A 24127-nucleotide genomic window follows, 5' to 3' on the forward strand; every position below is an offset into this window, starting at 1 on the left:
ATGAGACTTGGTTTTAAAGTCACTGCTAGGGCTGAAACTCCAATACTTTGGCCACCTCATGCGACGAGTTGATTCACTGGAAAAGTCTCTGATGCTGGGAAGGGTTGGGGGCGGGAGGAGAAGGGGACGACGGAGAATGAGATGGCTGGATGGCATCACTGACTCTCTGGACATGAGTTTGAGTGAACTCCGGGAGTTGGTGATGGACCGGGAGGCCTGGCGTGCCGTGATTCATGGGGTCGCGGAGAGTCGGACACGACTGAGCGACTGAACTGAACTGAACTGAACTGAGTCACTGCAGATGCTGATTGCAGCCAGGAAATTGAAAGACGCTTACTCCTTGGAAGGAAAGTTATGACCAACCTAGATAGCATATTAAAAAGCAGAGACATTACTTTGCCAACCAAGGTCCGTCTAGTCAAGGCTATGGTTTTTCCCGTGGTCATGTATGGATGTGAGAGTTGGACTGTGAAGAAAGCTGATTGCTGAAGAATTGATGCTTTTGAACTGTGGTGCTGGAGAAGACTCTTGAGAGTCCCTTGGACTGCAAGGAGGTCCAGCCAGTCCATTCTAAAGGAGATCAATCCTGGGTGTTCATTGGAAGGACTGATGCTGAAGCTGAAACTCCAATACTTTGGCCACCTCATGCGACGAGTTGACTCACTGGAAAAGAGTCTGATGCTAGGAGGGATTGGGGGCAGGAGGAGAAGGGGACGACAGAGAATGAGATGGCTGGATGGCATCACAGACTCGATGGACATGAGTTTGAGTGAACTCCGGGAGTTGGTGATGGACAGGGAGGCCTGGCGTGCTGTGTTTCATGGGGTCGCAAAGAATCGGACACGACTGAGTGACTGAACTGAACTGAACTGAGTAACTTAACGGAAAGGCCTTTCCCATCCTTCCCCATACTAGAAACATCTCTTAAATAGTATAGACAGAGTGAACAGAGGCCCTCTTTGTGCCCAGTCTAGGGCCTCTGCTCTTCTGGTTCATTTGCCTTCCACCCTGGAAAAGTCCACAGAAATATACTTCTCCAGCCTTTTGCTCAGGGTCAGGGTGGCCAGGTCAGGTTTAACTCAGGCTCTTCTGATGTGAAGGTAGTAAAAAGACACAGGGAAGTTTAGCGTTTCAGAGACCTCCAAGTTCTACATTCATATTTAATTAATTAATTTCATAAATAAGCAAAAGACCTTGTCCTCCAAAGGTTGCCAAGAGGTTTGATAGTACATTTGTGGAAATAGTTTTTGAAAGTCTGTTCCTGTTAACCTGGCTACATTCTTTGCAGCAACTGGGCAGCATCAGGCATTTTGGGAGTCCTGGCCTTCTGGCTGGCCATTTGCCATCCTAGCCTTCTTCCCACTCTCAGAAGGAACTCATGCCCTATCTGTAGTCCTGATTCAAGAAACAGTGTCAGAAAAATTGGCTTGGTCATCAAAGAAAGCTGGAAGACGCTCCTTCTTGTTAACAAGCATTTGTTACACTACTCTGTGCTTAGCCCAGGATGATGCTTGAGGGGGTCCAACTTTGTCTTGCTCATTAATGAGTTTCAGTTGTGGGTTAAGATGCCAACAAGGTATGATATTGGCAGGCTTCACTATCTGACACAATTTGGAAGTGATGATTATCTGCATCTTAAAAAGCAACAAGAATTTATATAGTGTTGGGGGCTACCAGAGGATGGGACAGTTTCATGTGTCAGTGATTCTGGAACTGCCTGTCGTATACCCCAGACACCAGTCCTAGACTCATCATCACCTTAGCTGATCCAGCAGGTGCTGTGAACCCTGAATATTCACACATCATGAATCTGTGAATGCTCCTCTAACTTCATAATTGCACTCCAAGGCCTGAGACCCTGAAGTAGGCTGAGGAGAACAGTGTCCTTCCTTGTTCTCCATGTTCCCTTCTTCAAGATATGCCAGGGACTTCTGAATGGCCGCCAGTTGCATTCGTTCCTCTTGTGATGGCCCATCTTGTGTCAGCTTAAGTACTCAAGTTTGAGGTTTTGAGTTGCTCTTCAAAAGCTGCTAGAAACTTTGACTCTCACGCTAAGGTCAAGGGATGATGAATTACTGCCGCTGCATAGCTCTCTGTGTATCCTTTAGATGGACCAGGCAAGGGAGAGGCTGCTCAACTTTTAAGTAATATATGCCTTTTATCAGGTACTTTCTGTCTCAGGTAGCTTGGGCTCCTACAACAAAATACCATAGGCCTGAGTAGCTTGAACAACAACCATATATTTCTCACAGTTCTGGAGCTGGGAAGTCCCAAGTTCTAGGCTCTGGCAAATTCAGGTTCTGGGGAGCCCCCCACTCCCCCCACCATCTTGCTGTGCGGCCTTTTCTGAGTGTGTTCTGAGGAGAGAGCCAGGTCTCTCCTGTCTTCCTCTTCTCATAAAGGCAGTAATGTTAGGATGAGGATCCCTCCCTCATGACCTCATCTAAACCTAGTTACCTCCCAAAGGCCCCACCTCCAGTCACCATCACATTAGGGGTTAGGGCTTCAACATATTAACTTGGAAGTGGAGTGCCCAAATATTCAGCCTATAACACTGACCAAAGGAAGAAAGTAGAATCTCTCAACTAGTATGGGAGGGATATATCAATACTGTGGAAGAACATGGGGCTTCCCAGGTGGCTCAGATGGTAAAGACTCCGTCTGCAATGTGGGAGACCTGGATTCAGTCCCTGAGTGGGGAAGATCCCCTGGAGAAATAAATGGCAACTCAGTCCAGTATTCTTGCCTGGAGAATTCCATGGACAGAGGAACCTGATGGGCTGCAGTCCATGGAGTCAGAAAGAGTTGGGCACGACTGAGTGACTAACACTTTCACTTTCATGGAAGAACCTGTTGCGGGGTGGTAACTGGGAGGGTGTTCTGTGCTCCCTACCCCAGCTTGGTCTAATCACCATTCACAAATATCATACATGGCCTTAGTCCTCAAAGGGCTGATGGTTTATATCCCCCAAAGGGATATAATATGAAAGATTAAAAAACTACAAGAATGAAATAGCAATAAATAGAAAATATTAAGAGAGGTCACTGCTAAATACATAATATGAATTTGGAAGAAGGAAATTTGGAGTGGGCACAGTCACAGACAAGGGTGGGACTTGGGTTATGCCTCGGAGGAGCTGCCTGCATTGGCAGCACGTTCTGTGCCACTGAACTTCCAGGAAGTTAGTGGGCATCTCTTAGGGGATACTATTTCAAAGATCACCACTTAAACAACATATTTCAAGACCTTTGATGATTCTTTCTCCTTAGGAAACACAGTGGCATTTAAAGCTGATGTGCTGAAACTTAGCTTGGGAACTTCAAGGGGACAGGCAGAGCCTCCCAGGCCAGGCAGATGGCTGGAGCCACAGGCAGAGAGGTGGTCACACTACTAGGTGAGCACGCGGAAGCAACTCCTTGCCTTTGAGGTTGAAGTGCTGTTGTTTGCTCTGAGAAACCTGCCTGACCAGTTTCCTGCCATTTTCTTTGCATTCCTATTCCCTAACACACAGGGGTGACTGGGCCAGATGCTTTTGCTTTTTCTGGATCTTTCAGACCCAAAGTTTAAAATTTAGGACCTAAACTGCAGAGACTTTGGGCCTAGTAATCTGTTTACTTTGAGCTGATTATGTTCCTGCTTTCCCTCTTGGCAGTGAGGTCCCAGCTGAATGGAAGATTAGGCAAAGTCCCCTGGAGCTCATACATCATCCCTGTAGGCAGCTCTTGTTGTTGTTGCTTAGTTAATCAGTTGTGTCGACTCTTTGTGAACCCATGGGGTCAGGAAGATCTCCTGGAGAAGGAAATGGCAACCTACTCTAGTGTTCTTGCCTGGAGAATCCCATGGACAGGAGCCTGGCAGGCTACAATCCATGGGGTCACAGGCAGTGGCATTTAAAGCTGATGTGCTGAAACTTAGCTTGGGAACTCCAACCTGCAGACCCTGGGAAGTGAGCATCTGCTATTTGTGCTGGTGTGATGTGGTTCCAGAAGGTGGCTTCATCACCTGCTGTTCTTATGTGCCACATTTTCCCTGGGACATGCTCTTTACCCACTCTTAAGACAAGTCAGCATTTTTTGGCCTGGCCATGATATTTGACAAGTGGCTCTCCTTTGCTTCACAGAGGTGCGTGAACATATCCAGGGTTGAAGAATAATCTTTTATGTAGACCACTTGCTATGCTCTTAGACTGTGGATGATAATATTTTCATAAGCTCTGTTCTCTCCTGATGTAGTGTTTCCTTCTAACCTGACCAGTCCTTAACTTGGAGACCCCCATGAAATTCTTTTAATTTAAACCAGAAAAGGTAAGGAGTTGCTGAGATTTCTAGTCTTCCAGCACAATCTCTTGTCAATAAGCTCACACATGAGGTGGGACCAAGGTGACAGAGTCATTAATTATGGTCTTTCTTTCGGTGTCCAGAGATATATAGGTGTTGCTTTTTCCTTCCTGCTCATCCTTGGTTTGAGTCAGAGGTTGGAAAGGTTGGTCGCTGTGTCATCTGAGCTCTGCATGTGTAGGATTTTTGGCTGTGGAACAGTGGTTTAGTGTGATTTAAAAGGGATGGTATATTATTGCATTTGACTTTCCCGAGTGCCCTAAGGATAAAAAGGGGCAGGCAGGAGGATATATTCTTGTTGTGGAGAAAGGTGCCCTTTGATCTTCTTACCAAGCCTGACCGGAAGCGTTTGTAACAAGGTGCCAATCCCTGTCACTTCCTTATGCTTCTAGGCTGTTAATAAGAGAGACTGTTGCTGCTAGAAGGCTACAGTTTAGCATGCTTCTTAAAGATCTTAGGTAGGTAGTCAATATTTTTTCAAAGTTTATTAAAGCCTAGGGCTAATTTACATACTTTTTCCTTTACATGAAATGTATGTCATTTGAAAGGTGGTTTCACTTTACTACTCAGGCCTGTTCTTTTAGTGAATTACCTTCCATATGAAAGTTTAGCCCAGTAATGATATATAAAAAAAAAAAAAGCAGAGGCAATGAAGTCAGTCACACAAGGCCTCCTAAATGAATGCCAGACTCCTTAGCTGGACTCCAGGCTGTCCACAGGCAGGCCCTGGCCTGCTGCTCTCCCTAATGCCATGCCGTGTGGCCAAACGTGGATACTGGTGACCCCAGCACACACCCTGGGCTGCTTGCCTCAGAGTCTCTGCTCATGCTGTTCCTTCTCACCGGAAGGGCCTCTCCCTATCTCTTGTCTTTTGAAACCTGAACCCTGTTAAGGCCCAGTTCAAAAGTCAACACTTCCTCATAGATTCCCAAAGCTCGATATGACCTATGCTCCCTCCGAAGACTTCAAGGCCTTGGTTTGTCCTGTCCTGTGCCTCTCACTATAACACACTGCACAAGGCCAAGACCGATTTTGCTTTTGTATCTCCCGTCGATCAAACACAGTGCTGCCAATTAAAGTCAGTGAGTATGTGAATAATGGAAGAAAGGTATTTTCCAGACCTAGCCAAGTGGACAGTTAGCTTTTTTTTTCCTTTTTAAAAAATGTGACCTTGACTTAGACCTCACAGAATTTTTCTGAGATTTAAGAGCCCTGGTCTGAGTTGACCACCAAACAACTCTAGATGAAGCCCTGTGCATCTCTGGGACTGATTTTCATTGTTGTGAGGAACTTTCCCAGCTCAGTGAAACAAAATTTCATCAGGAAGAGATTTGGAAAACAAAGCGAGATCATGACAATGGAAGGACTCTTGAAGGAATTTTGAATGTTTAGCCTGGTAGAGAAGACCTAGGAAAGACTAAAACTCATTAAATGCTTGCACTGAAAAGAAATTTAGAGAATATCAAAGGGATTTTCTTTCTTAGATAGTAAGTGGGATGAAATGACCTTTGAGGCTTTGATGTTCTACAAAGCTCTGTACTCATTTGCAGTTCCAGTTGATAGAAAAGGAAATTCTGATTAATTCACCTTTTATGTTCTCAACTGAGAATGATATTGTAGTTCAGAATTTCAAATACAACTATTGTGCTGCTATGTTGTTAACAAAATCATGGTTTAAAAAAGGCATTGTCCATTCTTTTGTTCAGTATTGCTAATTCACAAATTTATGAGATAGAATGCATTTTATTGGGAAGTTAACTTTTTTCCCTTGTTTCCCAGGGAACTTAGAGCCAAACATGTTCTTCATCTGAAGTAAATGACTAAGTCAGATGTTTGGTTTATTGATTCCTCCCTGCCCCGTGCCTTTTTTTTTTCTTCTTTTTTTAAAAGTGCCTAGAAGAGTGGTATCTGGTCATGTTCAGTTCAGTTCAGTCTCTCAGTCATGTCCGACTCTTTGTGACCCCATGAATCACAGCACGCCAGGCCTCCCTGTCCATCACCAGCTCCCGGAGTTCACTCAAACTCATGTCCATCAAGTCGGTGATGCCATCCAGCCATCTCACTCTCTGTCGTCCCCTTCTCCTCCCGCCCCCAATCCCTCCCTGCATCAGAGTCTTTTCCAGTGAGTCAACTCTTCGCATGAGGTGGCCAAAGTATTGCGGTTTCAGCTTCAGCATCAGTCCCTCCAGTGAACACCCAGGACTGATCTCCTTTAGAATGGACTGGTTGGATCTCCTTGCAGTCCAAGGGACTCTCAAGAGTCTTCTCCAACACCACAGATGGTGATAAATATTTTCTTAATTAATGGATATCCTTAAGAATAGGTTGTTGTATCATCATAGGTTGTTGTATCATCATTAAAAATATTAGTTTTGGAAAATAGTCAATGATATTTCAAATATTAATGAAACAATTTCAAGTGATAACTAAGGTTGCAAAATAATGTATACATAGCATGTTTTTAACTTAGTGAAATATATGGTTTTTTGATTTTTTGTGTTTATTATACAATATTATACAATACCACAACAGTATGAAGAGTTACTTCTAAGATACATTAAATGTGATTTTTCTTTTTTTAGGCTATTTTTCAGATATTCTATAATGAGCTTATATTAATTTTTAATGAAATTAATATATATATGGATAGTTAAAGCCTCAAATATTACAATAGCATATGCAAAAAAACCCTTGCCTATTTACCCCTTTTCTTGCTACACAAAGGTAATTGCTTTCAAGTATTTTAACTTGCTTTCAAATATTGTAACAGAAATAGTAAATCTAAATAGCTTTCTATGTGTTAAATAACAGAGCTACAAAATAATACAGATGTAGAAATGTAGTCAAATGAAAAATCAGGCATTTATTTCCACTAGGAAAAAAAATAGAAAAAGTTTATAGGAAAGGAGGGGTAGTCATCTATGAATACCACTTACGTCATGATGTAAAATATTATTTAACTAAAAAAATGTGATGTAACTAAATTGGAAGAGCAGAGGAAAAAGGATGGGTGAGTGCTATAGAAATCCAATACATAATGCCTAAAATATAAAAAACAAGCAAGAAGAAGCAGTTGTTTAGAAATATGTTAGAAAAGAAAAAGAAACACCTAAAAAATTTGAAAGCAGTTCCTTTTAAAATTGACTTACATTTTTTGAAAGTCGTAAAAGGAACACATGCCTGTGGTTAAAAAACAAGTCAAACAGTTCCATTCCTGACACTGCAGTGGGAACTACTGGCATTCTTGTTGCCTTGAATCTGTACTTATTTGGTTTTTACTTAGCTTGTGTTATGTATTTTAATATTGTAAAGTGTCTGAAATTCATCTTAGAAGTAAACCGGCCTTTTAGTTTTATTTAAATCTCAGATGTTTAATCAATAACCAATAATTGGATTCCTCATCCACAAAACGTTTATGTCCACTTTACCATATGTACTTCAGCTTCTTACTGCTGTTGCCAAAGATCAATATAGTTCTGTGAGGTGCTAAAATATATATTGGATTGTCCCTTTTATGTTTTAAACTTATAACCAGTAAACTCTCCCCTCTAATCTTCTAGAACCTCATCCTAATCTCTCCTAACTCATTTAAACATCTTCCTTCCCTCTCCAAACTGATTTGTTCTGAATCCAAGCTCTGTTCTTTTCCTTCCTACATTTGTTTTAGTCTTTGAAGCTCAGAATGACATTTAGTGTTTCTCATTGTCACTTAGGATAAGGTCTTTACCATGCACCTCTTCAGAGGAACCTCTGACAGAATACCTTCCTTGCTTTAGGACACTCAGTTTCGAATGCAGTGTAAATGCATTCAGATTTGATTCTGTCACACAAAGCCCAGAAAGAACCTCAGGGATGGAGTGCTTCCTTAACCTGCTGACCTTGGCCTCTCTCCTTATTGCTTTGAGTGTGTAAATTGAGGGAGATAAAGGTCTTCCAAGAGCTTCACTGGTGGCTCAGTGGTAAAGAATCTGCCTGCAATTCAGGAGACCTGGGTTCAATCCCTGAGCCATGAAGATTCCCTGGAGAAGGGAATGGCAGCCCACTCCAATATTCTTGCCTGGAAAATTTCATGGACAGGGAAGCCTGGTGGGCTACAGTCCATGGGGTCACAAAGAGTCAGACATGACTGAGCATGCACACACAAAGGTCTTTTGTCAAAGTTCAGGTATTTTCATTTTCAAATACTCTGACAATGATTTCTTAAGGATTGCATTTTAATAAGTTGGCGAGCTACTGTCCATGGGGATGCAAGAGATTTGGACATGACTTAGTGACTAAACAGCAACAACAGTATTTCACACTGCACAATTTTACAACCTTCTCCATTTCATTTGGGCTGGCCTGCACATGGGGAAATAGTATGTTTTACTTTGCAGCTTCCAGCTGAGCCACCTACCACCGTACAGCAGGTAGAAGTCTAAGTCTTGGAACTAGTTCTGGGAACTCTGCTCGGCTGTGTGTGTAAAGGTGTTAACAGAGAATATGAAGACAGCCTAGATTGCAAGTAGAAAAATACAAACTTTTCACTCACTCGTTTGTGGTGACTCCATATGAGGAGAGATCCAGAGGAGGAGAAAAGTTGATACTTTCATGTAGATGGATTTGTTCCATGAGCAGGCGAGCTCTGCTGTCAAGTACCAGCTCCTCCAGAGCAGGAGTCAGTGGTGTGTCCTGAAGGATTGAGCTTGTTAGCTTTGGTTTAAGTTTGCCTTCAAATCTACCCTTTGCCAGTATCTGATCATATATGAGGTCAGATTAATGTTTCTAAGGCTCTTTTGATGTGTCACTTCCGTACTCCCAAATCTTCAGAGGTCACTGGATCAGGTCTGTTTAAGGCCTTCCAAAATTTGCCCCAGATCTTTATTTCCAACCTCATTTTCATATAACACTCACCTACAACATAGCTGATCTCTACCTTTTCTTTTCAAGCCTAGATGGTATAGCGCTCTTCCCACCTTCTCCTACCTTCCTGTTTAATCTTTATTCCACATGTCTTGTCAGAGGACTTGGGTTCTATCCCAGATTAGTTTGGTGTATGAACTCAGTCAAATTATTCTTCCTCCTCGTGCTTCCATTTTCCTATACATGAGAGAGAGAGAGAAAGAAACTGAATTGGGAGACTTATTTATACAGACCCTGTCAAGTTTATCATTGTGTGGGTCAACATCAGCCTTAGCTTTGTTGCCACAGAACCCAGGACCTTTTTCTCTTTTGTATTTCTACAGCATTTACCATTCATTGTTTGGGATTGTAGTTAACATTTATGTCCTATTTTCAAGTAATTTTTGAAGATTTGTTGTAAACTGAGACAGCCTACTGGCAGAGCTAAATTGTTTCTGGAGGATGTGTCAGAGGGAGAAGACTAGCAAGGGTGTTCTGCTTTGGACTTTCACTTTGTGTCCAGTAGCTGGGAGAAGATGGGAGTCATGAAAGATTCTTTTTTCCCTTATGTACCTTGTTGGGAGAATGGAATATTTACATTGTCAAGACTGAAAGACAGTCTCCCATAGGATTCCTTCCGGTCTGCTATAAGGCTGCTGGGTTTGCTTACTCTTTGGGTTGGCCTTCCTCCACCATCCTCCACCACCCTTCCATCCATCTAGGGTTAAGACAACAACTTCATCTTTCACTCTTCGTTTCCAGAGCCTTGTTTGATTATGACCGGACTCGGGACAGCTGCCTGCCAAGCCAAGGCCTCAGCTTCTCCTATGGTGACATTCTACACGTCATTAATGCGTCTGATGATGAGTGGTGGCAGGCGAGACTGGTGACCCCACATGGAGAAAGTGAGCAAATCGGTGTGATCCCCAGTAAGAAGAGGTGAGTTGTCATGATCATGAGAGACGCTTTCTTTACCCTTTTCCTGGTATTGATTTCTTTTTTACCTGTTATACTATAAGTGCTTGAGAGCAGTGGTGTTTTATTACTCCTTTTTGGTGTTGAATTGGTGCTCAGGACATGATTATGATTCAGTGAGCCAAAGATGGCTGCTGAGACCATGCACTGGCAGTAATAGGACTTCTTTCTCACTCCCACACAGGGTGGAAAAGAAAGAAAGGGCTCGATTGAAAACCGTGAAGTTTCATGCCAGGACGGGGATGATTGAATCTAACAGGGTAAGTGGGGATCCCTAAGGAAGTCAGCCATATATAAAGAGGCATAAGAAACTTGAAATCTGTTTGGTGGATAAGAGAACTGGGGAGCATAAAAGAATATCTCTTTTTCAGTGTGCTGCCTCTGTCCTATCAGAACACTGACTGCTTTTCAGAAAGCAGAGAAAGGGGGCACCCAAACTCTACAGCCAGGGTTACTCCTCTCAGCTGGGTAACATTCCTGAAGATGTGTTGGAGCTGCACTGTCTGGAAGGCTGTCTTTCTTGGGGCATATGAAAACATTTGTGGGTATCTCCCTGGCTGTAGACCCTTTCGGAGCTGTGGGGACCCTGAATAGAGCCTGGCTTCATCATCCAGCCAGGAAGGCCAGCATCAGAGCTCCGATTGCCCTCCAGACCAAACAAAGCATGAGGGCTCTATCCATTCACCCCTTTTCTTCTGTGAGCTTCGCAGGCCAAAGAACTTCCGGAGCAGTAGAGGGAAGAGAGACATGGAGTAGATGGCTCTTTGTTTATCAGTGGCACCTTAGGGAATGTGTCCAGGAGGCTACAGTGACCTTTGTCATTTAGGATGTACCAGTGAGTGCTGTGAGTCTGGATTAGGTAGAAACCTCTAACATCCCTACAACATTTTCCTGTAAACATAATTTTTCCTCTTACATCAACTTTCATTTAATCTCATAGATTCCATTTGTGAGAGGTGGTCTTTTATTTAGCTCACCATTGTCTCCATTTTAGTTTTTCTTGCATGCTTTAAAATCCATTGTTCTGTTTTTTTTTTCTTCTGTCCTTCCCCTCCATCTTCATGTTCTTTCACAGTCGATCAAAACGAAACGTAAAAAGAGTTTCCGCCTCTCTCGAAAGTTTCCATTTTACAAGAGCAAAGAAAACATGGCCCAGGAGAGCAGCGGACAGGAACGTAAGTAGCAGCAGGGAACAGAGAGCGGACCACCCACAGCCCCACCCTCTCTGCCTCAGTTGCACTGAAGACTGGGAAAGTGTGTTTTTTTGTGTGTGTGTGCGCACATGCACACACGTGTGTCCATCCGTCCATTGTGTGCATGCATGTTTTTTTGTGTGTGTACCTGCGTATTTGCAGAGTCAGGGTAGAAATTGGTCTGTACAGGGCGGCATTGGGTCTTTTTTGTCCAACTCTTCCTTCTGAAAGGATGTTGGAGGCTCTGAGGTAAAAGTGATTGCAGGGGGGCCCAGTGGGAAGTCCCAGCACTACTAGTGTTGGGAGTGCCAGGCTGAGCTCTGCTCTGGTGCTGATGAGCAGTTACCAGCTACTGTGTCAGGTTTAGAAAATGGTTTTTCAAGAGAATTAAGTCTAGGGACTCAGTGTTGCTCTCCCGGCTTCTTTCGCTTGTGTTTTCTTTCCCTTATCTTTGCTCATCTATGTCAAGAGAAGAGCCTTTTCTTATCTGGACACTCGGAGTTGGGCCGAGTTCTTGAATTACATGTATGTGCATATGCACACAGAATGTTCACATGGCTCTAACAGACGCAACTGTCTTCCCAGAGTGATTACAGAGCCGGCTTTCAAAATGAAATCCTTCTTGCTAAAAGGAGTTGACACCAAACAGGAATTACTTAACATTGTCCAAATAAAGGTTTATTGAAGAAACGCAAAACTGGTTTGGTAGAAAAGGCCATAAAGCTGGGCTAAGTTAACTTGCAACGCTGAGAAATATTCTTTTTCTGCCATATGCCTCAGAAATTAACTGCTCTCACACTAACCTTAAACACCAGGCCAGGCAGTTGAAATATTTCTCATGTGGCTCATGGTGAATTGTAAACCTCTATCCTGGGCTGTTGGGACAGCAGGAAACTAGTTCTGGAAGGGAATGTCCTTTTTCTAGGCCAGCATGTTTCGTGGTCATGGGATACGTGGGTCTGGGGTGGTAGCTGGATTACAGGGGTGCCCTTGTCCCGATGGAGGTTAGGGCTCACAGTCCTGGGGAGCTCAATAAGAAGGCAATCTGAGATAGAGACCTGAGGTGAGGTTGCCACAGTTCACCAGACAAATTCCAAAAGTTACTCGCTGAGCCCAATCTAGGAGGGTTCACTGTTGAGTGGCCTAGCTGAATGGGGGAGGGAATTGGCTGTCGGGTAAGAGTTGAAACTGCCTAGTGCTTATTCTTCAGAAGCTGAGCTCATCCCCTATGGTCTGCACAACTCATGTCAGCTTGGAAGGCCACACCTCAGACTGCATGAAGCTTTCCCTGAAGGGTTTGGACAGAGCAAGTCAGTATTGGGAAGCTCCTTGGGATGATGATAATTGTACCTGCCTCTCTACTACACATAGATGTTTGATTTTCATTCACCTTCAGAGGGAAATGATTTCAGGGGCAAAGCAGAAATGGCTCTGTAACTACAAATTTAGTCAAAGCAGGTACTCCAAGCCTTGGTAAGTCACCTGTCTGTCTTGTCAGCCCGTGTAGGCTCTAGACCACCTCAAAGAGGTCATTCACTCCGAGGCCTTCTGGCAGCAAATTGGGCAGCATGAAGTCCAGGCATTTTATCTGACCCAGGACGTTCTTCCTGTAGCAAAGTTCTTAACCTCACTGTAGCTATAGGTCTTCATGGTATTTCATACTTCTGTCACTGATGCTCACCTGGCTCTGTATTCTTCCTTCCCCTTGTCTTTTTTCTCTATTTTCTTTCTTCTCCCCAATTCTTTCCTGCCCTCCCTCCCTTCTTCCCTCCCTCCCTCTTTGTTCTGCTGTCTGTGAAATTAGGACTTCCCTGGGTTAAGTGACGATTATTATGGAGCAAAGAACCTGAGTAAGTCAAACTTACATACTGTTAACTGTATTTCTGGCATGAGTGGAGATGCTGGGGTTGGGGGTATAAGGGATGTGGGGTTGGGTGGAGGGGACGGCAATGAGGGAGTTTGTGAGAATGGATACCACCACAGGAGGAAGTAGAAGTGGCTCTGAATGTCACACTTTTGCTCTGGATCCCTAGTACCATAATAAAAGCCTATCATTCATGTCTGTTTTTTTCTTTTGTACTTTGAAATGGTGTGGAGCTGTCTTGGCATTCCACCTTACAAGTGAGGGGGGCAGCAAGTGCTTCTCCAGGGGTGACCACTCAGCTCATCTCTAGCCTGTTGTTGAGGTGAGGGGTGCCTGCCCGCTGTTTTCTTCTCCCAGTGACACAGCACTAAAGAATTGGGCTTAAGATTTAACTGTTTTAGTCTGTCTAAACAGGGGGTGATAGTGCTGTGAAGCCCTTTACCCAGTAAACATCTGGGACATCCCAGCAGGCTCAGGGCCCTCAGCAGATGGTGCAGGCTGGCTTTCCAGAGCATCTCTAAGGGGCTGAGTGGGTGGGGGTCTCAAGAGTGTTTTATGGACTATGTATCTTTAGTGCTTTATCTTGGAAAACTCTGACCATCCTCTCACCTCTGGAAAATAATCTTAGAGTTGAAAAGAGAAAGGACCTAGATGACAGGGCCTTATCCTCCCTGCTGTGCACACAGGTGTGTGTGTGCACACATGTGGCCATGCCCGGCGGGTTCTGTCAGCAGATACTCTCCTTCCATGAATAATAAAGGCATGAGGGTAAAGGTGCTTCCTTCGTGGGTTACTCAGTAACTAGGATGGGTGGTGACTCAGCCAGTCTTTGCTGGGGGCCACAGCATATCACAGTCTGGAACAGTGTCATCTTGGCTGAAACGAGCAACGCCTCACTCCATAGTTTGTTTTGTTCATGTTTCATCTCCATTTGCCTGTCATCTTGGGAGTAGTGGATTTTGTTTGGGCCAAACTGTGCTTTGTGCCTCCCGTGAGTATGATTGCTCTGCCCACTCAGATATGGGTGGGTCCCAACAGTCTGAGACAGGAGGATCATCTTATCTTCCATTTGTTCTTCATTTGTTGTCTCTGTTTTGTCATCTTTTCATGGATGGAGGAGCATCCCCTTTCACCACTGGGGCCGAGCCCTCCTTCTGGGTAGCAATGGCAGGAAGGCTGTTGGTTCCACCAAATGGCCAACATGTCATTCCCTGGTGACTATTCATCCAGCCCAGTGCTTAGCCTCCTAGTCCTGAAGCACCGCACAATTCTGTTCTTCAAGGGTTCTATCTGGGGAAGAAATTCAAGAGCAGCCTGCTCACTGGGCTCCTCTTTGCTACTGTCACTACCTTTCCTTTCCTACTGATAGCAATGGGAGATGCATTCTGAGATAGGATTTGGAAACTGTCCAAGTCAGTTCTCTTGATTCAGATGAAGAATGGAAGCTGGTAGTCTATAACGGAGGGCCTTGGAAGACTGAAAGCACCCTGGGGACAAGTGTGAGGTGGCCAGGGTCTCAGGATTGAAGCTGCACCTCTCAGCTGGTAGCCTGATGTGGCAGGCCTCCTGTGGCCTGACTTGGTTGGCAGCTCAGTGTCCGGCTCTTGGAGCATTTGAGTTTTGTGCTGCGTGTGACCTCTCAGTGGTGTGTTCTGAATCAGAGTCTCTTTCTTGTTGGCTTGCAGAGGGAGTGACATCCAACACCAGTGACAGCGAAAGCAGTTCCAGTAAGTGTGTGTCATTCTTCCCCATGTCATGTAGCTCTACCACGTGTCCCAGCCATCCTCATTCCAGCATTGCATGGCTGCCATATCTGTTCAGAGGCTAGTGCTTCTTTTAGCCATGTACACTTGGAGATCCTGGAAATGCTGTGGCCATTTTGTCCCTGTGGGATGGGGTTTAGGCTGTGGATGAAAGGAGGGAATATATGCCCTGCACTTCTGGCCAGGACTTGACTTAGAAGCATCCCTACTGTAGGCACTTGGGGCTGTAGATGCTGCCAGTTTCACATATTTGCTCAGAGACCAAAAGGAGAATGGCTCCTGGGGGATATTGTCCTGAATTGCCTTTCCAGGTCACTAGTACCTCCTGGGTGAAGACTTGGTGTCTTTGCCTTTTTTCCAGGGCCAAATGACCAGGTGACAGTTCAGGTTTCCTTCAGAAATCCTGTGACCAGGCCAGAGAAGCCACAGTTTAAACCCCATGAAGTTTGGGACTACTGGCCTTTTAGGAGTTGTAGCTAGAGGCCCTGAGAATGCATCCCAGGGCTTGATGCAAATATCGCTGCCTTCCCTTACACTGCCATCGGTCACTTTGGGACCTCCTAGTACCCAGTACCCGGAGAAGGCAATGGCAGCCCACTCCAGTACTCTTGCCTGGAAGATCCCATGGGATCCCATGCCTGGTAGAGTGCAGTCCTTGGGGTTGCTAGGAGTCGGACATGACTGAGCGGTTTCACTTTCACTTTTCACTTTCATGCATTGGAGAAGGAAATGGCAACCCACTCCAGTGTTCTTGCCTGGAGAATCCCAGGGATGGGGGAGCCTGGTGGGCTGCTGTCTATGGGGTTGCACAGAGTCAGACACAACTGAAGTGACTTAGCAGCAGCAGCAGCAACAGTGCCCAGTACCAAGTTGCTTGGTGACTGTCTTAGGAAGTCCTCATCATTGCTAGGATAGATGGAGCTCTCCTCTGTGGGATGAGCAGGGCTCAGTACTGCTCTTAAAGGGCACTGGGGACCTTAGCCCAACCTTGTGCCACTTTTATGGGTGCTTCTTGCAGTGCAGGGAAATTGGCAGACCCTAAAAAGGGTAAAGTTCAGCTGCAGCTCTGGGGACCTGCACGAGTGCCCTGACTCCCTTGCCCACAGATGAGGGACACAGGCAGTGTGTCTCTGTCACTTGAAGCTTTTCCTGTGATTCTTTCTGGAGCAAGAGGGCAACTGAGCAGAGCTGATTGTTACCTATAAGAAGAGTTCTGGGACATTGGGGTGGTTTTTGGTGGAGGCTTAATGGCTTCTGGGTCATGTTCCTTTGCTCAGCTATATTTCACTGAACAAGAGGACTCCTGACTCCTGTCTCAGGGGTGAAGAATGGTTTCCTGTGCTTTCATTCCAGTGGGCAGTAGATAGGCCCACAGCACAGCTGTTAGCAAGAGCCAGTTGACAAGGCTGTTTTCTGGTAGAGGTTGGGGTACAGTGAATGTTGTAGGGAGATAAGGATACAAGGAGGTAGATTATAAAGTGCTAACATGTCTTCAATTTTTCTTGCAGAAGGACAGGAGGATGCTATTCTGTCATATGAGCCAGTGACACGGCAAGAAAGTAAGCCCCCTTCTGAGAGTCTTACCTTTAAGCTAATCTGGTAGTCATGGGACCCAAACCAGTGGTTGGCCATGGAGACAGAGGCGAGATTGATGAGATATGGCGAAGGTCAGTTTCAGTGGGTGTGTGGCTGTTGCTAAAAGAGAGGCTCTGGTCCCTCTCTTCAATGGCTGCTCGAAAAACCTTGCTCAGCTGTTGGTGCCCATGCACAGATTTCTCCTGAATCTGTCGGAGAGGGAGACGCTTCTGATTTTATACTTGCCTTGGACTTAGATATTCTCAAATTAAAGGCTCTTTGATGTCTTTGTAGTTAAAAGGCAAAATGGTTGAAGATGTGCTGCTCTGTCTGAGCGATGGCTCCAGGACCTCATTGCTCTAGGCAGATGAGGAGGGAGGTCAGGCCATCTGGTGAGGGCCTCACTGACTGTCTCCATGCTCGCTCTCCAGTTCACTATGCAAGGCCTGTCATCATCCTGGGCCCCATGAAGGACAGAGTCAACGATGACCTAATTTCGGAGTTTCCACATAAGTTTGGATCCTGTGTACCACGTGAGAGCCCAGGGTGTCTTTGGGAGGGAGGCGTTGGTGCCCTGGGAATTACTGTTGCTCTCCTGTTTTATGGAGAGGGCCTGCGACTAGGTACTAGGTGTCTCTGGGAATAGGGTGCATCCAACCCCCCAGAAGAGATTAGGCAGCCATATATTCCCCCAAAGCTGTCCCAGCCCACTGGGATAGCTTGTTAGGCTTGCTGGCTCCTGTACCACGTTTGTCACCGTCTCTCTGCCAGATCTTGACCCAGGAAACCCCATCTTTCTGGTCCAGTTGAAGCTAAAGCAGATAGCTCCATGTGTGTGTGAGACCTGGTGATTAGAAAAGATATAGGCAAGATAAACTTCCTCCCAGCCTCTTTCCCCCATTCATCTGGAGTGACTCTGGGGCCCCGCAGTGGGGGGAACAAGTCAGCCCTCGGTGGCTTGAGGTAGGACATTGTCCTTGTGCCACAGAGCATTTCCTCTCTTCCTGCAGATACTACCCGGCCTCGGCGTGATAATGAGGTGGATGGGCAAGACTACCACTTTGTAGTCTCTCGAGAACAGATGGAGAAGGATATTCAGGACAACAAGTTCATTGAGGCAGGCCAGTTCAATGACAATCTCTATGGGACCAGCATCCAGTCAGTGAGGGCAGTTGCGGAGAGGGTAAGGAGAGAAGTGGTCGCCCTACAAAATTACCCTCGAAGGGAGCACAGAAATGCTCCTGCCAGAGTGCTGCATGGATCCTCGTCCTTCCAGCACATGGCCTAGCTGGTGGCAGTGCTGACCAAAGCCGTACCCGTTCTGCATGTTCCCAGCCCCTAGTTGGAGATGTCTCTCTCCTCTGTGCAGCTCACCCCAGAGTATCACCCTGCCTGCATCTACAGATGTGGCCTTTTCTGGATAGTAGGAGCCAAATGTGGAGCCTGGGTACCTCAGAGGTAGAATCTTCCAGGCCTCTCTAGGTGGCCCCACATTTCCCGCAGGTGGATGTTGGGGTCAGCACCATGGGTAGATGGGGACTAGGTGGACTGATGGCAGTCCTTTCTTTTTCAGGGCAAGCACTGCATATTAGATGTTTCTGGCAATGCTATCAAGAGGCTGCAGCAGTCGCAACTTTACCCCATTGCCATTTTCATCAAGCCCAAGTCCATTGAAGCGCTTATGTAAGTATTTGCTGAGATTCTCAACTAGGAGAGGGCTCTGGAAAGGCAATGAAAAATCACGTGGTTTGTTGGGCAGGGGTAAGACCCAGCGGGTACTCAGTGGAAAGTCTGTGTCCCTCTCTGTTCACTGGGGGCTCCTTTGGATTTGTGTCCTCATGCTTGTACCCCTAGTTGAGCTTTCAGACCTAGAAGTTTGGGGAAGATGTTGAGCCTTGGGCCACTACTGCTCTCAGAGGGCAGCTAAGCAGCTTTCCAGGGAGCCTGGAGTAACCCTTTATGTTAATAAAAACATAGAACCTAGTTTGGTACTATGTTCTTCTGTATCTTTGGAAGGGAAATGAACCGAAGGCAGACATACGAACAAGCAAATAAGATCTATGACAAAGCCATGAAACTGGAGCAGGAGTTTGGAGAATACTTCACAGGTAAGTCTCCCCATTGTGCAGCTGGGGTAATGTGGGAGTAGGCAGACACCTGTACTGTGAGGTTTTTCCAAGACGCCTAGACACCTGGCACAGTTTCTGGCTGCTTTTGAGCTCGAGCATTTCCAAAGTACTCAAGTGCCCTCCAGCCAGAGTAGTTTAGCCAGTTTATAGTTTCAACCATCATCACCAAATGCTTTGATTGATTTGTACATTCTGTCTTCATGTCTTCCTAGATTGTAGCTCCCTGTTTTAGTTTGTTTCCCTCCCCCCAGGCTCCCCCATCCAGCATTGGCTGCCTTGCATGTTTTACGTACTGAGTGAACATTTGTTGATGATGATGGTTGCCTGGTGTGGTTCTCAGGTTCTCTGTCAGTGTGTGCACACACATGTGTGCATGTTTATATGGTCACCTACTTTAGAAGGGCAGTTCCTAAAAGGTTGGGAAGGTTTCTGTGTAATATATTGCTTACCTTTGAAGTATGGTGACCTATGTGTGCAGGTTGGTGCTGAGTAAACTCTAGCTGGTGATACTACAAGGTTAGCTGGCCACAAGATTCGTAACTGTTCTTGCATACCTTGGGTACTGGAGCTCCCTTTTCTGTCAGCAACTGTGTCCTTGTTTGCTGGGTTGACATCTGACATAATGCAAATGTGATGGCCCAGGAGCACTGCATCTTGCCAGAAATTGTGACTTGCAGCTCCTGCTCTGGATAACCAGGATTTTCCAAATCTTGCAATGAGGCTGCATCAGAATTGCCAGCTGCTGACCTTATGGCAGCCAAGAGCAGTATGAACTGCAAGGTCTGGCATCTAATGGGTGCTCAGTAAACATTTTTTTGAGCAACACATTTTCCTACTCATTGCCGCCCAGTGTCACTGTCTCAGCAAGTTGACTTCAAGCCCTGGGCCTTGAGTGCCTGCTAGTTTCCCCACCGCCCCAGGCTCTTGGACTGCTACCTAGTGAACAAGCTGGGCTGAACTGTGGGCTGGTTGGGATGGACCAGACTGTCAGGGTTTGAGGGGTTGCTGTGGACCATAATGATAATTCTGTTTTCCTTTTCAGCCATTGTACAGGGTGACTCACTGGAAGAGATTTATAACAAAATCAAACAAATCATTGAGGACCAGTCTGGGCACTACATTTGGGTCCCATCCCCTGAAAAACTCTGAAGAATCCCCTCCAACCATTCTCTTGTGAGCAGAAGAAATCAAGTCCCTCTTCCCTCCTCCCTCTTCATTCCTGTCCCCACGGGGAGAACAAATGACTACTATTCTTGTCCCCTTTTTTAGATATGTCCAAAAATTAAGTTTTCTAGTCCTGTTCTGTTTTTTTAAATTTTTGTTTTGTTTCAGTTTAAATTTTGGGATGATGCCATCTCACTCATCATGTGACTGTGCCCATTCCTGCATGAACCTTTCCCAAGCACTAGCACAGGTGCAAATCCATCAGAGTCATTGTTTTCATAAAAAACCAAGCAGAAGAGAAGAGAGGAGGACTGATGGAAAGACAGACTGGACAGCTGCGCAGCTTGTGAAGTGAGCCCTTCACACCATATGAGGAGAGGCTCCCGGGCTTTGCTACGATCTGTATGTGGCCTTGCGGCTCAGGACAGCGCGGCGTCATGGCGACAGAAAGTATCTTATTTATATATAGATATATATATGTAATTTATATAAAATATATAGAAATTATTATATATATATATTATACTCTCTCATATAATATATATATATATTCACATGCATTTGGACTAGAAAATCTATGGAGACTTCATCAATGGTACTGTGTTATTAGAGAAATGCTTTAATTTTCATATTCTAATCAGATGGCATCTTATATCCCAACTGGTTGGGGAGGAAGTGAAAGTGGTAGTAAGTGCTGGACTGAGGGCACCAACATTGGTCATTCTCTTGAGAGCTAGGCTTTTCTCTAGGAGGGATCAGCCAGAGGACAACGAGAAAGGGCTTTTGCCCAGGGGTCAGATGCTTGGAGCCGTGACCCTAGAGCCGATGCTGCCCTCGGGGCAAGTAAGGCCCGCGTTTGGGGAGCCAGAGAATGGATAACGGTGCTCCCGCCATATTAAATTGCTGATTGTTTTATGCCACCTGATGTGTCTGCATGAGAGGTTTCCTTTTTGTTCATTTTTAAGCTGCTGTTAAACCAAAACCATGTTGTGCTACTGTGTCAGCCTTTTCATTCTTCCAAATTTTACTTTTACTATTTAAGTGAATGCGTAGAATCCAATTTGACTGTGTTCTAAAGGCTCATAATGTTCTGGAAGAGCTGGACCTCCTGATAGACTATGTGACCCGGGTTGGGCCATCCCATCAGCAGAAGGGGGAGCAGGTGAGAACTTACAGGAGCAGGGGCTCCTATTGTAATGTGTCCCTTCGCTCACCTGCCAGGGACGTGCTGGGCTCAGCTGAGGCTCTGTCATGGGGCCCACTGGCAGGGATGGGGAGTCACTTGCTGTCCAGTCCTGTGCTGGGACAGTGGGAGAGCCCTTAGCTTGGCCAGCCGCGTGATGAAAAGTTTGATTTGGGTTTTTTCCACAGCTGCTTCATATGCCCTACCTACCCCACCCCCTCAGTAAAAGCTGGTAGCTTACTGTTTCTTCAGGAAAAAAGTAGACTTTTAACACTGTCAGTTTGAGCTATAGAGCTAAGATTCACTTACCATTGAGATGTGAAGCTTTGTTGCTTTTTCCCAGAGTCATGCAGCAGTGATTGTGGTCAAGGGGCTTTTCTTCTCTGACCGCAAATGCAGGCGGCAGGTATGGCTCAGGCCCCATGCCACACTACTGTGCTCCTTTGACGCCACCATGCCTCCCTCAGCTCCACACTGGAGGCACAACACAGGGGAGAAGAGAGTGGATATGCTCAGCCATAGGGTTGAGTCTGTTGTTTCCTAGCCCGCTGTGTCACAACCACTGCAAACGACACATGTTGAAGATGCTTTGAGTGCTACCATCCAAACTTAGGGAATCTGTTAACAGTTCTACCAGCATGACAAGGCTAACTGTAAAGTCTGGGGCCCAGAGTGTGGGTGAAGAAAGGGTGGCAGCTTTCCCTGGGCAGTGCACTGGATTGAAGGCAGGAGAGGTGAAGTGGTGGCCGATGATGACTCTGGTGAGGAGGGGGTAAGCTGGGAATGTTGTTTATTTCTCTGATGTGAAGTGATGTAGTCTGAATGATGCTCAACCCTCTACCCCTCCCAGGAAAGAAAAGCAGAGATTCAAAGCAAGCATGACACTAGTTGGTTGACCAGTGTTCCTTCCAAGGAGACATATATTTTTAAATAAATGATAGTTGCGATGAACTGTGGCTCAGAGACCTTCTTGAAGTAGTTGAGAGGGGATGGTGGGGCAGAGCAGTGGGAAAAATGCCCCAAAACTTTGGGGGCCAAAAAGCTGTCTCCCTAGTGACCATCAGCTGCCCAAATCAGGTTTTCCTCTGGATGGCTCTACACTCCTATGGTTGTAACAGGTCCTTGGTGAAGGCTGTATGCTCAGTCTTCTATCCCCAGCCCCGAACACTGCCTCCAGTACTGCTGGCCAGGTGTGTGTGGATGGCATTAGCATCCTTTGGGGCAAAATGCCAAAGGTACACAAGACAGGAGGTGCCTACCGCAGCACAGACATCTGTTAGAGAAAGCAGGAGCCAAGGGAGCAGCAGAAATCTGAGTAATAAATACGGTAAGCAAACCCAGCTACCAGAAAGTGTTACTGTGTAGGGGAACCAAGGGTGAGATGGAACCAGGTTGCAGAGCAGGGTGTCAGTCATTCTGGCAGCCCTCTGCTGAGAGGAGGAGCACTTGGAGCAGGTGTCTGTGACTTGGCTGATGTCCCTGCAGCTCGCGTGCAGAACCCTGAGGTCATCCTGCTATGATTCAAGTCTAGAGCGATGAGTGAGTGTGTGGGGGCTGAACTCAGTGGGGATGACTCCTTAGCTGTTTGGGGCATGTGGCAGTTTGCAGGGTGCTTCTTTTCACACATTCTCTCATTCACCAGAAGGCAGCCTGACAGAAAGAAGTCCCCAAAGCACTCTGTGGGGTCTTAAGGAAATCTGGCTTCTATGTGCAAAGGATACAGAGAGCTGACCTCTGATCCCGCTGTGCTGAGACTCTGGCTCCACAGCTGCTGTCCCTCCTGGAGGAGGTACGGCTGGAGAAAACTCAGCCCCGGCAGGAAGATGCTGAGCAAGTTGGAAAGACCAGAGGTGGACACCCCGACCCTGATCTCTACCACCACCATCTCCACAGGGAGGCAACACTGTGTTCTCTCCCAGGCTTTGCTGCTGACAACACAGCCAGTCACGCCCTGGGTTCTTCGTTTAACAGACTTTAAAACATTCCTAGGATGATCTCGTGACTACATAAAATACAGATACAAATGACCAACTTTATCTTAAGGTGAAAGTGGTTCAAGAAATCAGCTAATGAAAGCAAAATCTTTACCCAAAACAAGTGTGGAAGTTAATACTCAAAGATGAAGCTAATATGTCAGATACAGAGGAAGATGGGGGCTGAGCTGCAGGACTGGGCAGAGACTAGAGGGAGAGTATCCTGAGTGGGTCAAAGTCAAACAAAAAAGGAGGGGACTGAAAAGGGACATTGGGCTCCTTGAGCACAAATGCTAGTGTTAAAGGACAGTGGAGCCCTCTCCACAGGGACAATACTTGCCTAGTGCCAACCACTGCAGGTCCATGGTGTCAGACTGGCTGCTGAGAGAGCCTTAGCTTTCTCAAGGTAACCCCAGGAGCAAGTGCCCACAAGAGGTGCTTGCCGGGGTGCCCGGTGTGCTTGCCTCAGTTGCTCCCATGTTTTGTCCTTTATTTGTGTTCCCACCTCAGATTTTGTGACCTTGATGCCACTAATCCTCTTATTCATTCAATCAGTTCCGTGGCACCTCTACGACTTCTATTATTGCAGGTAACATTGTGAAGCTAAAATTCCAGTTTCCTCAAAAAGTTTCTCTTCATCACTTCCCAGAAATAGCAGAACTGGTGTGCCCCCTCCCCCTCCCCCACCCCGTGTACCTTGATTCTTGTGGAACCAATGTGGTCTTGGTAGCAAGAGTTGTCACAGAGGATATTCTGTTCAGCAGTGAAGACCTCACTAGATTTTATCTGCAGCATTGGGTTGATAACCACTGGTGGTTTATGTGTTAGACCTAATGGAGTCCCTGTGCATCCTGTCCATCCTGGCACTCTCAGAAGCATCTATGTAGTACAGGTCAGAGGACTGGAAAGTGGGTGGTTTGAGAAGAAAGATTCAGACCTGCCTGCTGGTAGTGAAGAGGACTTGCAAGAGGATGTTCTCCTGAGACTGGCCTTCCTGTTGCCACAACCATCCTCCCTTCAAGCTTGGAGGGAAGAGATTTGATGAGGCCCAAACCTGTGGTGAATGTGAAGTTTGTTTTCTGTTTTGTG

At 46.0% G+C, this 24127-nt stretch overlaps 1 protein-coding gene across 10 annotated transcripts in view; it reads left to right on the forward strand.

Moving 5' to 3' along the window:
- DLG3 (discs large MAGUK scaffold protein 3) overlaps nt 1-22016 on the forward strand; it is a 55730-nt gene extending 33714 nt beyond the window's left edge. For 4 of the 10 annotated variants that reach the window (XM_088834170.1, XM_088834171.1, XM_088834177.1 and 1 more), the window contains 10 exons: nt 9982-10158; nt 10379-10454; nt 11270-11369; nt 14937-14978; nt 16523-16573; nt 17021-17122; nt 17600-17772; nt 18163-18272; nt 18606-18697; nt 19761-22016. In XM_088834170.1, the coding sequence (XP_088690296.1) occupies nt 9982-10158; nt 10379-10454; nt 11270-11369; nt 14937-14978; nt 16523-16573; nt 17021-17122; nt 17600-17772; nt 18163-18272; nt 18606-18697; nt 19761-19867 (1030 nt within the window). In that variant the 3' untranslated portion in view covers nt 19868-22016. Of the gene's footprint in view, nt 1-9981; nt 10159-10378; nt 10455-11269; nt 11370-13191; nt 13238-14936; nt 14979-16513; nt 16574-17020; nt 17123-17599; nt 17773-18162; nt 18273-18605; nt 18698-19760 lie in introns of all 10 variants that reach the window. The other 6 variants (XM_088834173.1, XM_088834174.1, XM_088834176.1 and 3 more) reach the window with 4 other exon arrangements.
- Nucleotides 22017-24127: the final 2111 nt, after the last annotated feature.

The sequence above is a fragment of the Moschus berezovskii genome, chromosome X, assembly GCF_049115385.1.
Source record: "Moschus berezovskii isolate FMDL1 chromosome X, NW_MosBer_1.0, whole genome shotgun sequence".
Taxonomy (NCBI): Eukaryota; Metazoa; Chordata; class Mammalia; order Artiodactyla; family Moschidae; genus Moschus; species Moschus berezovskii.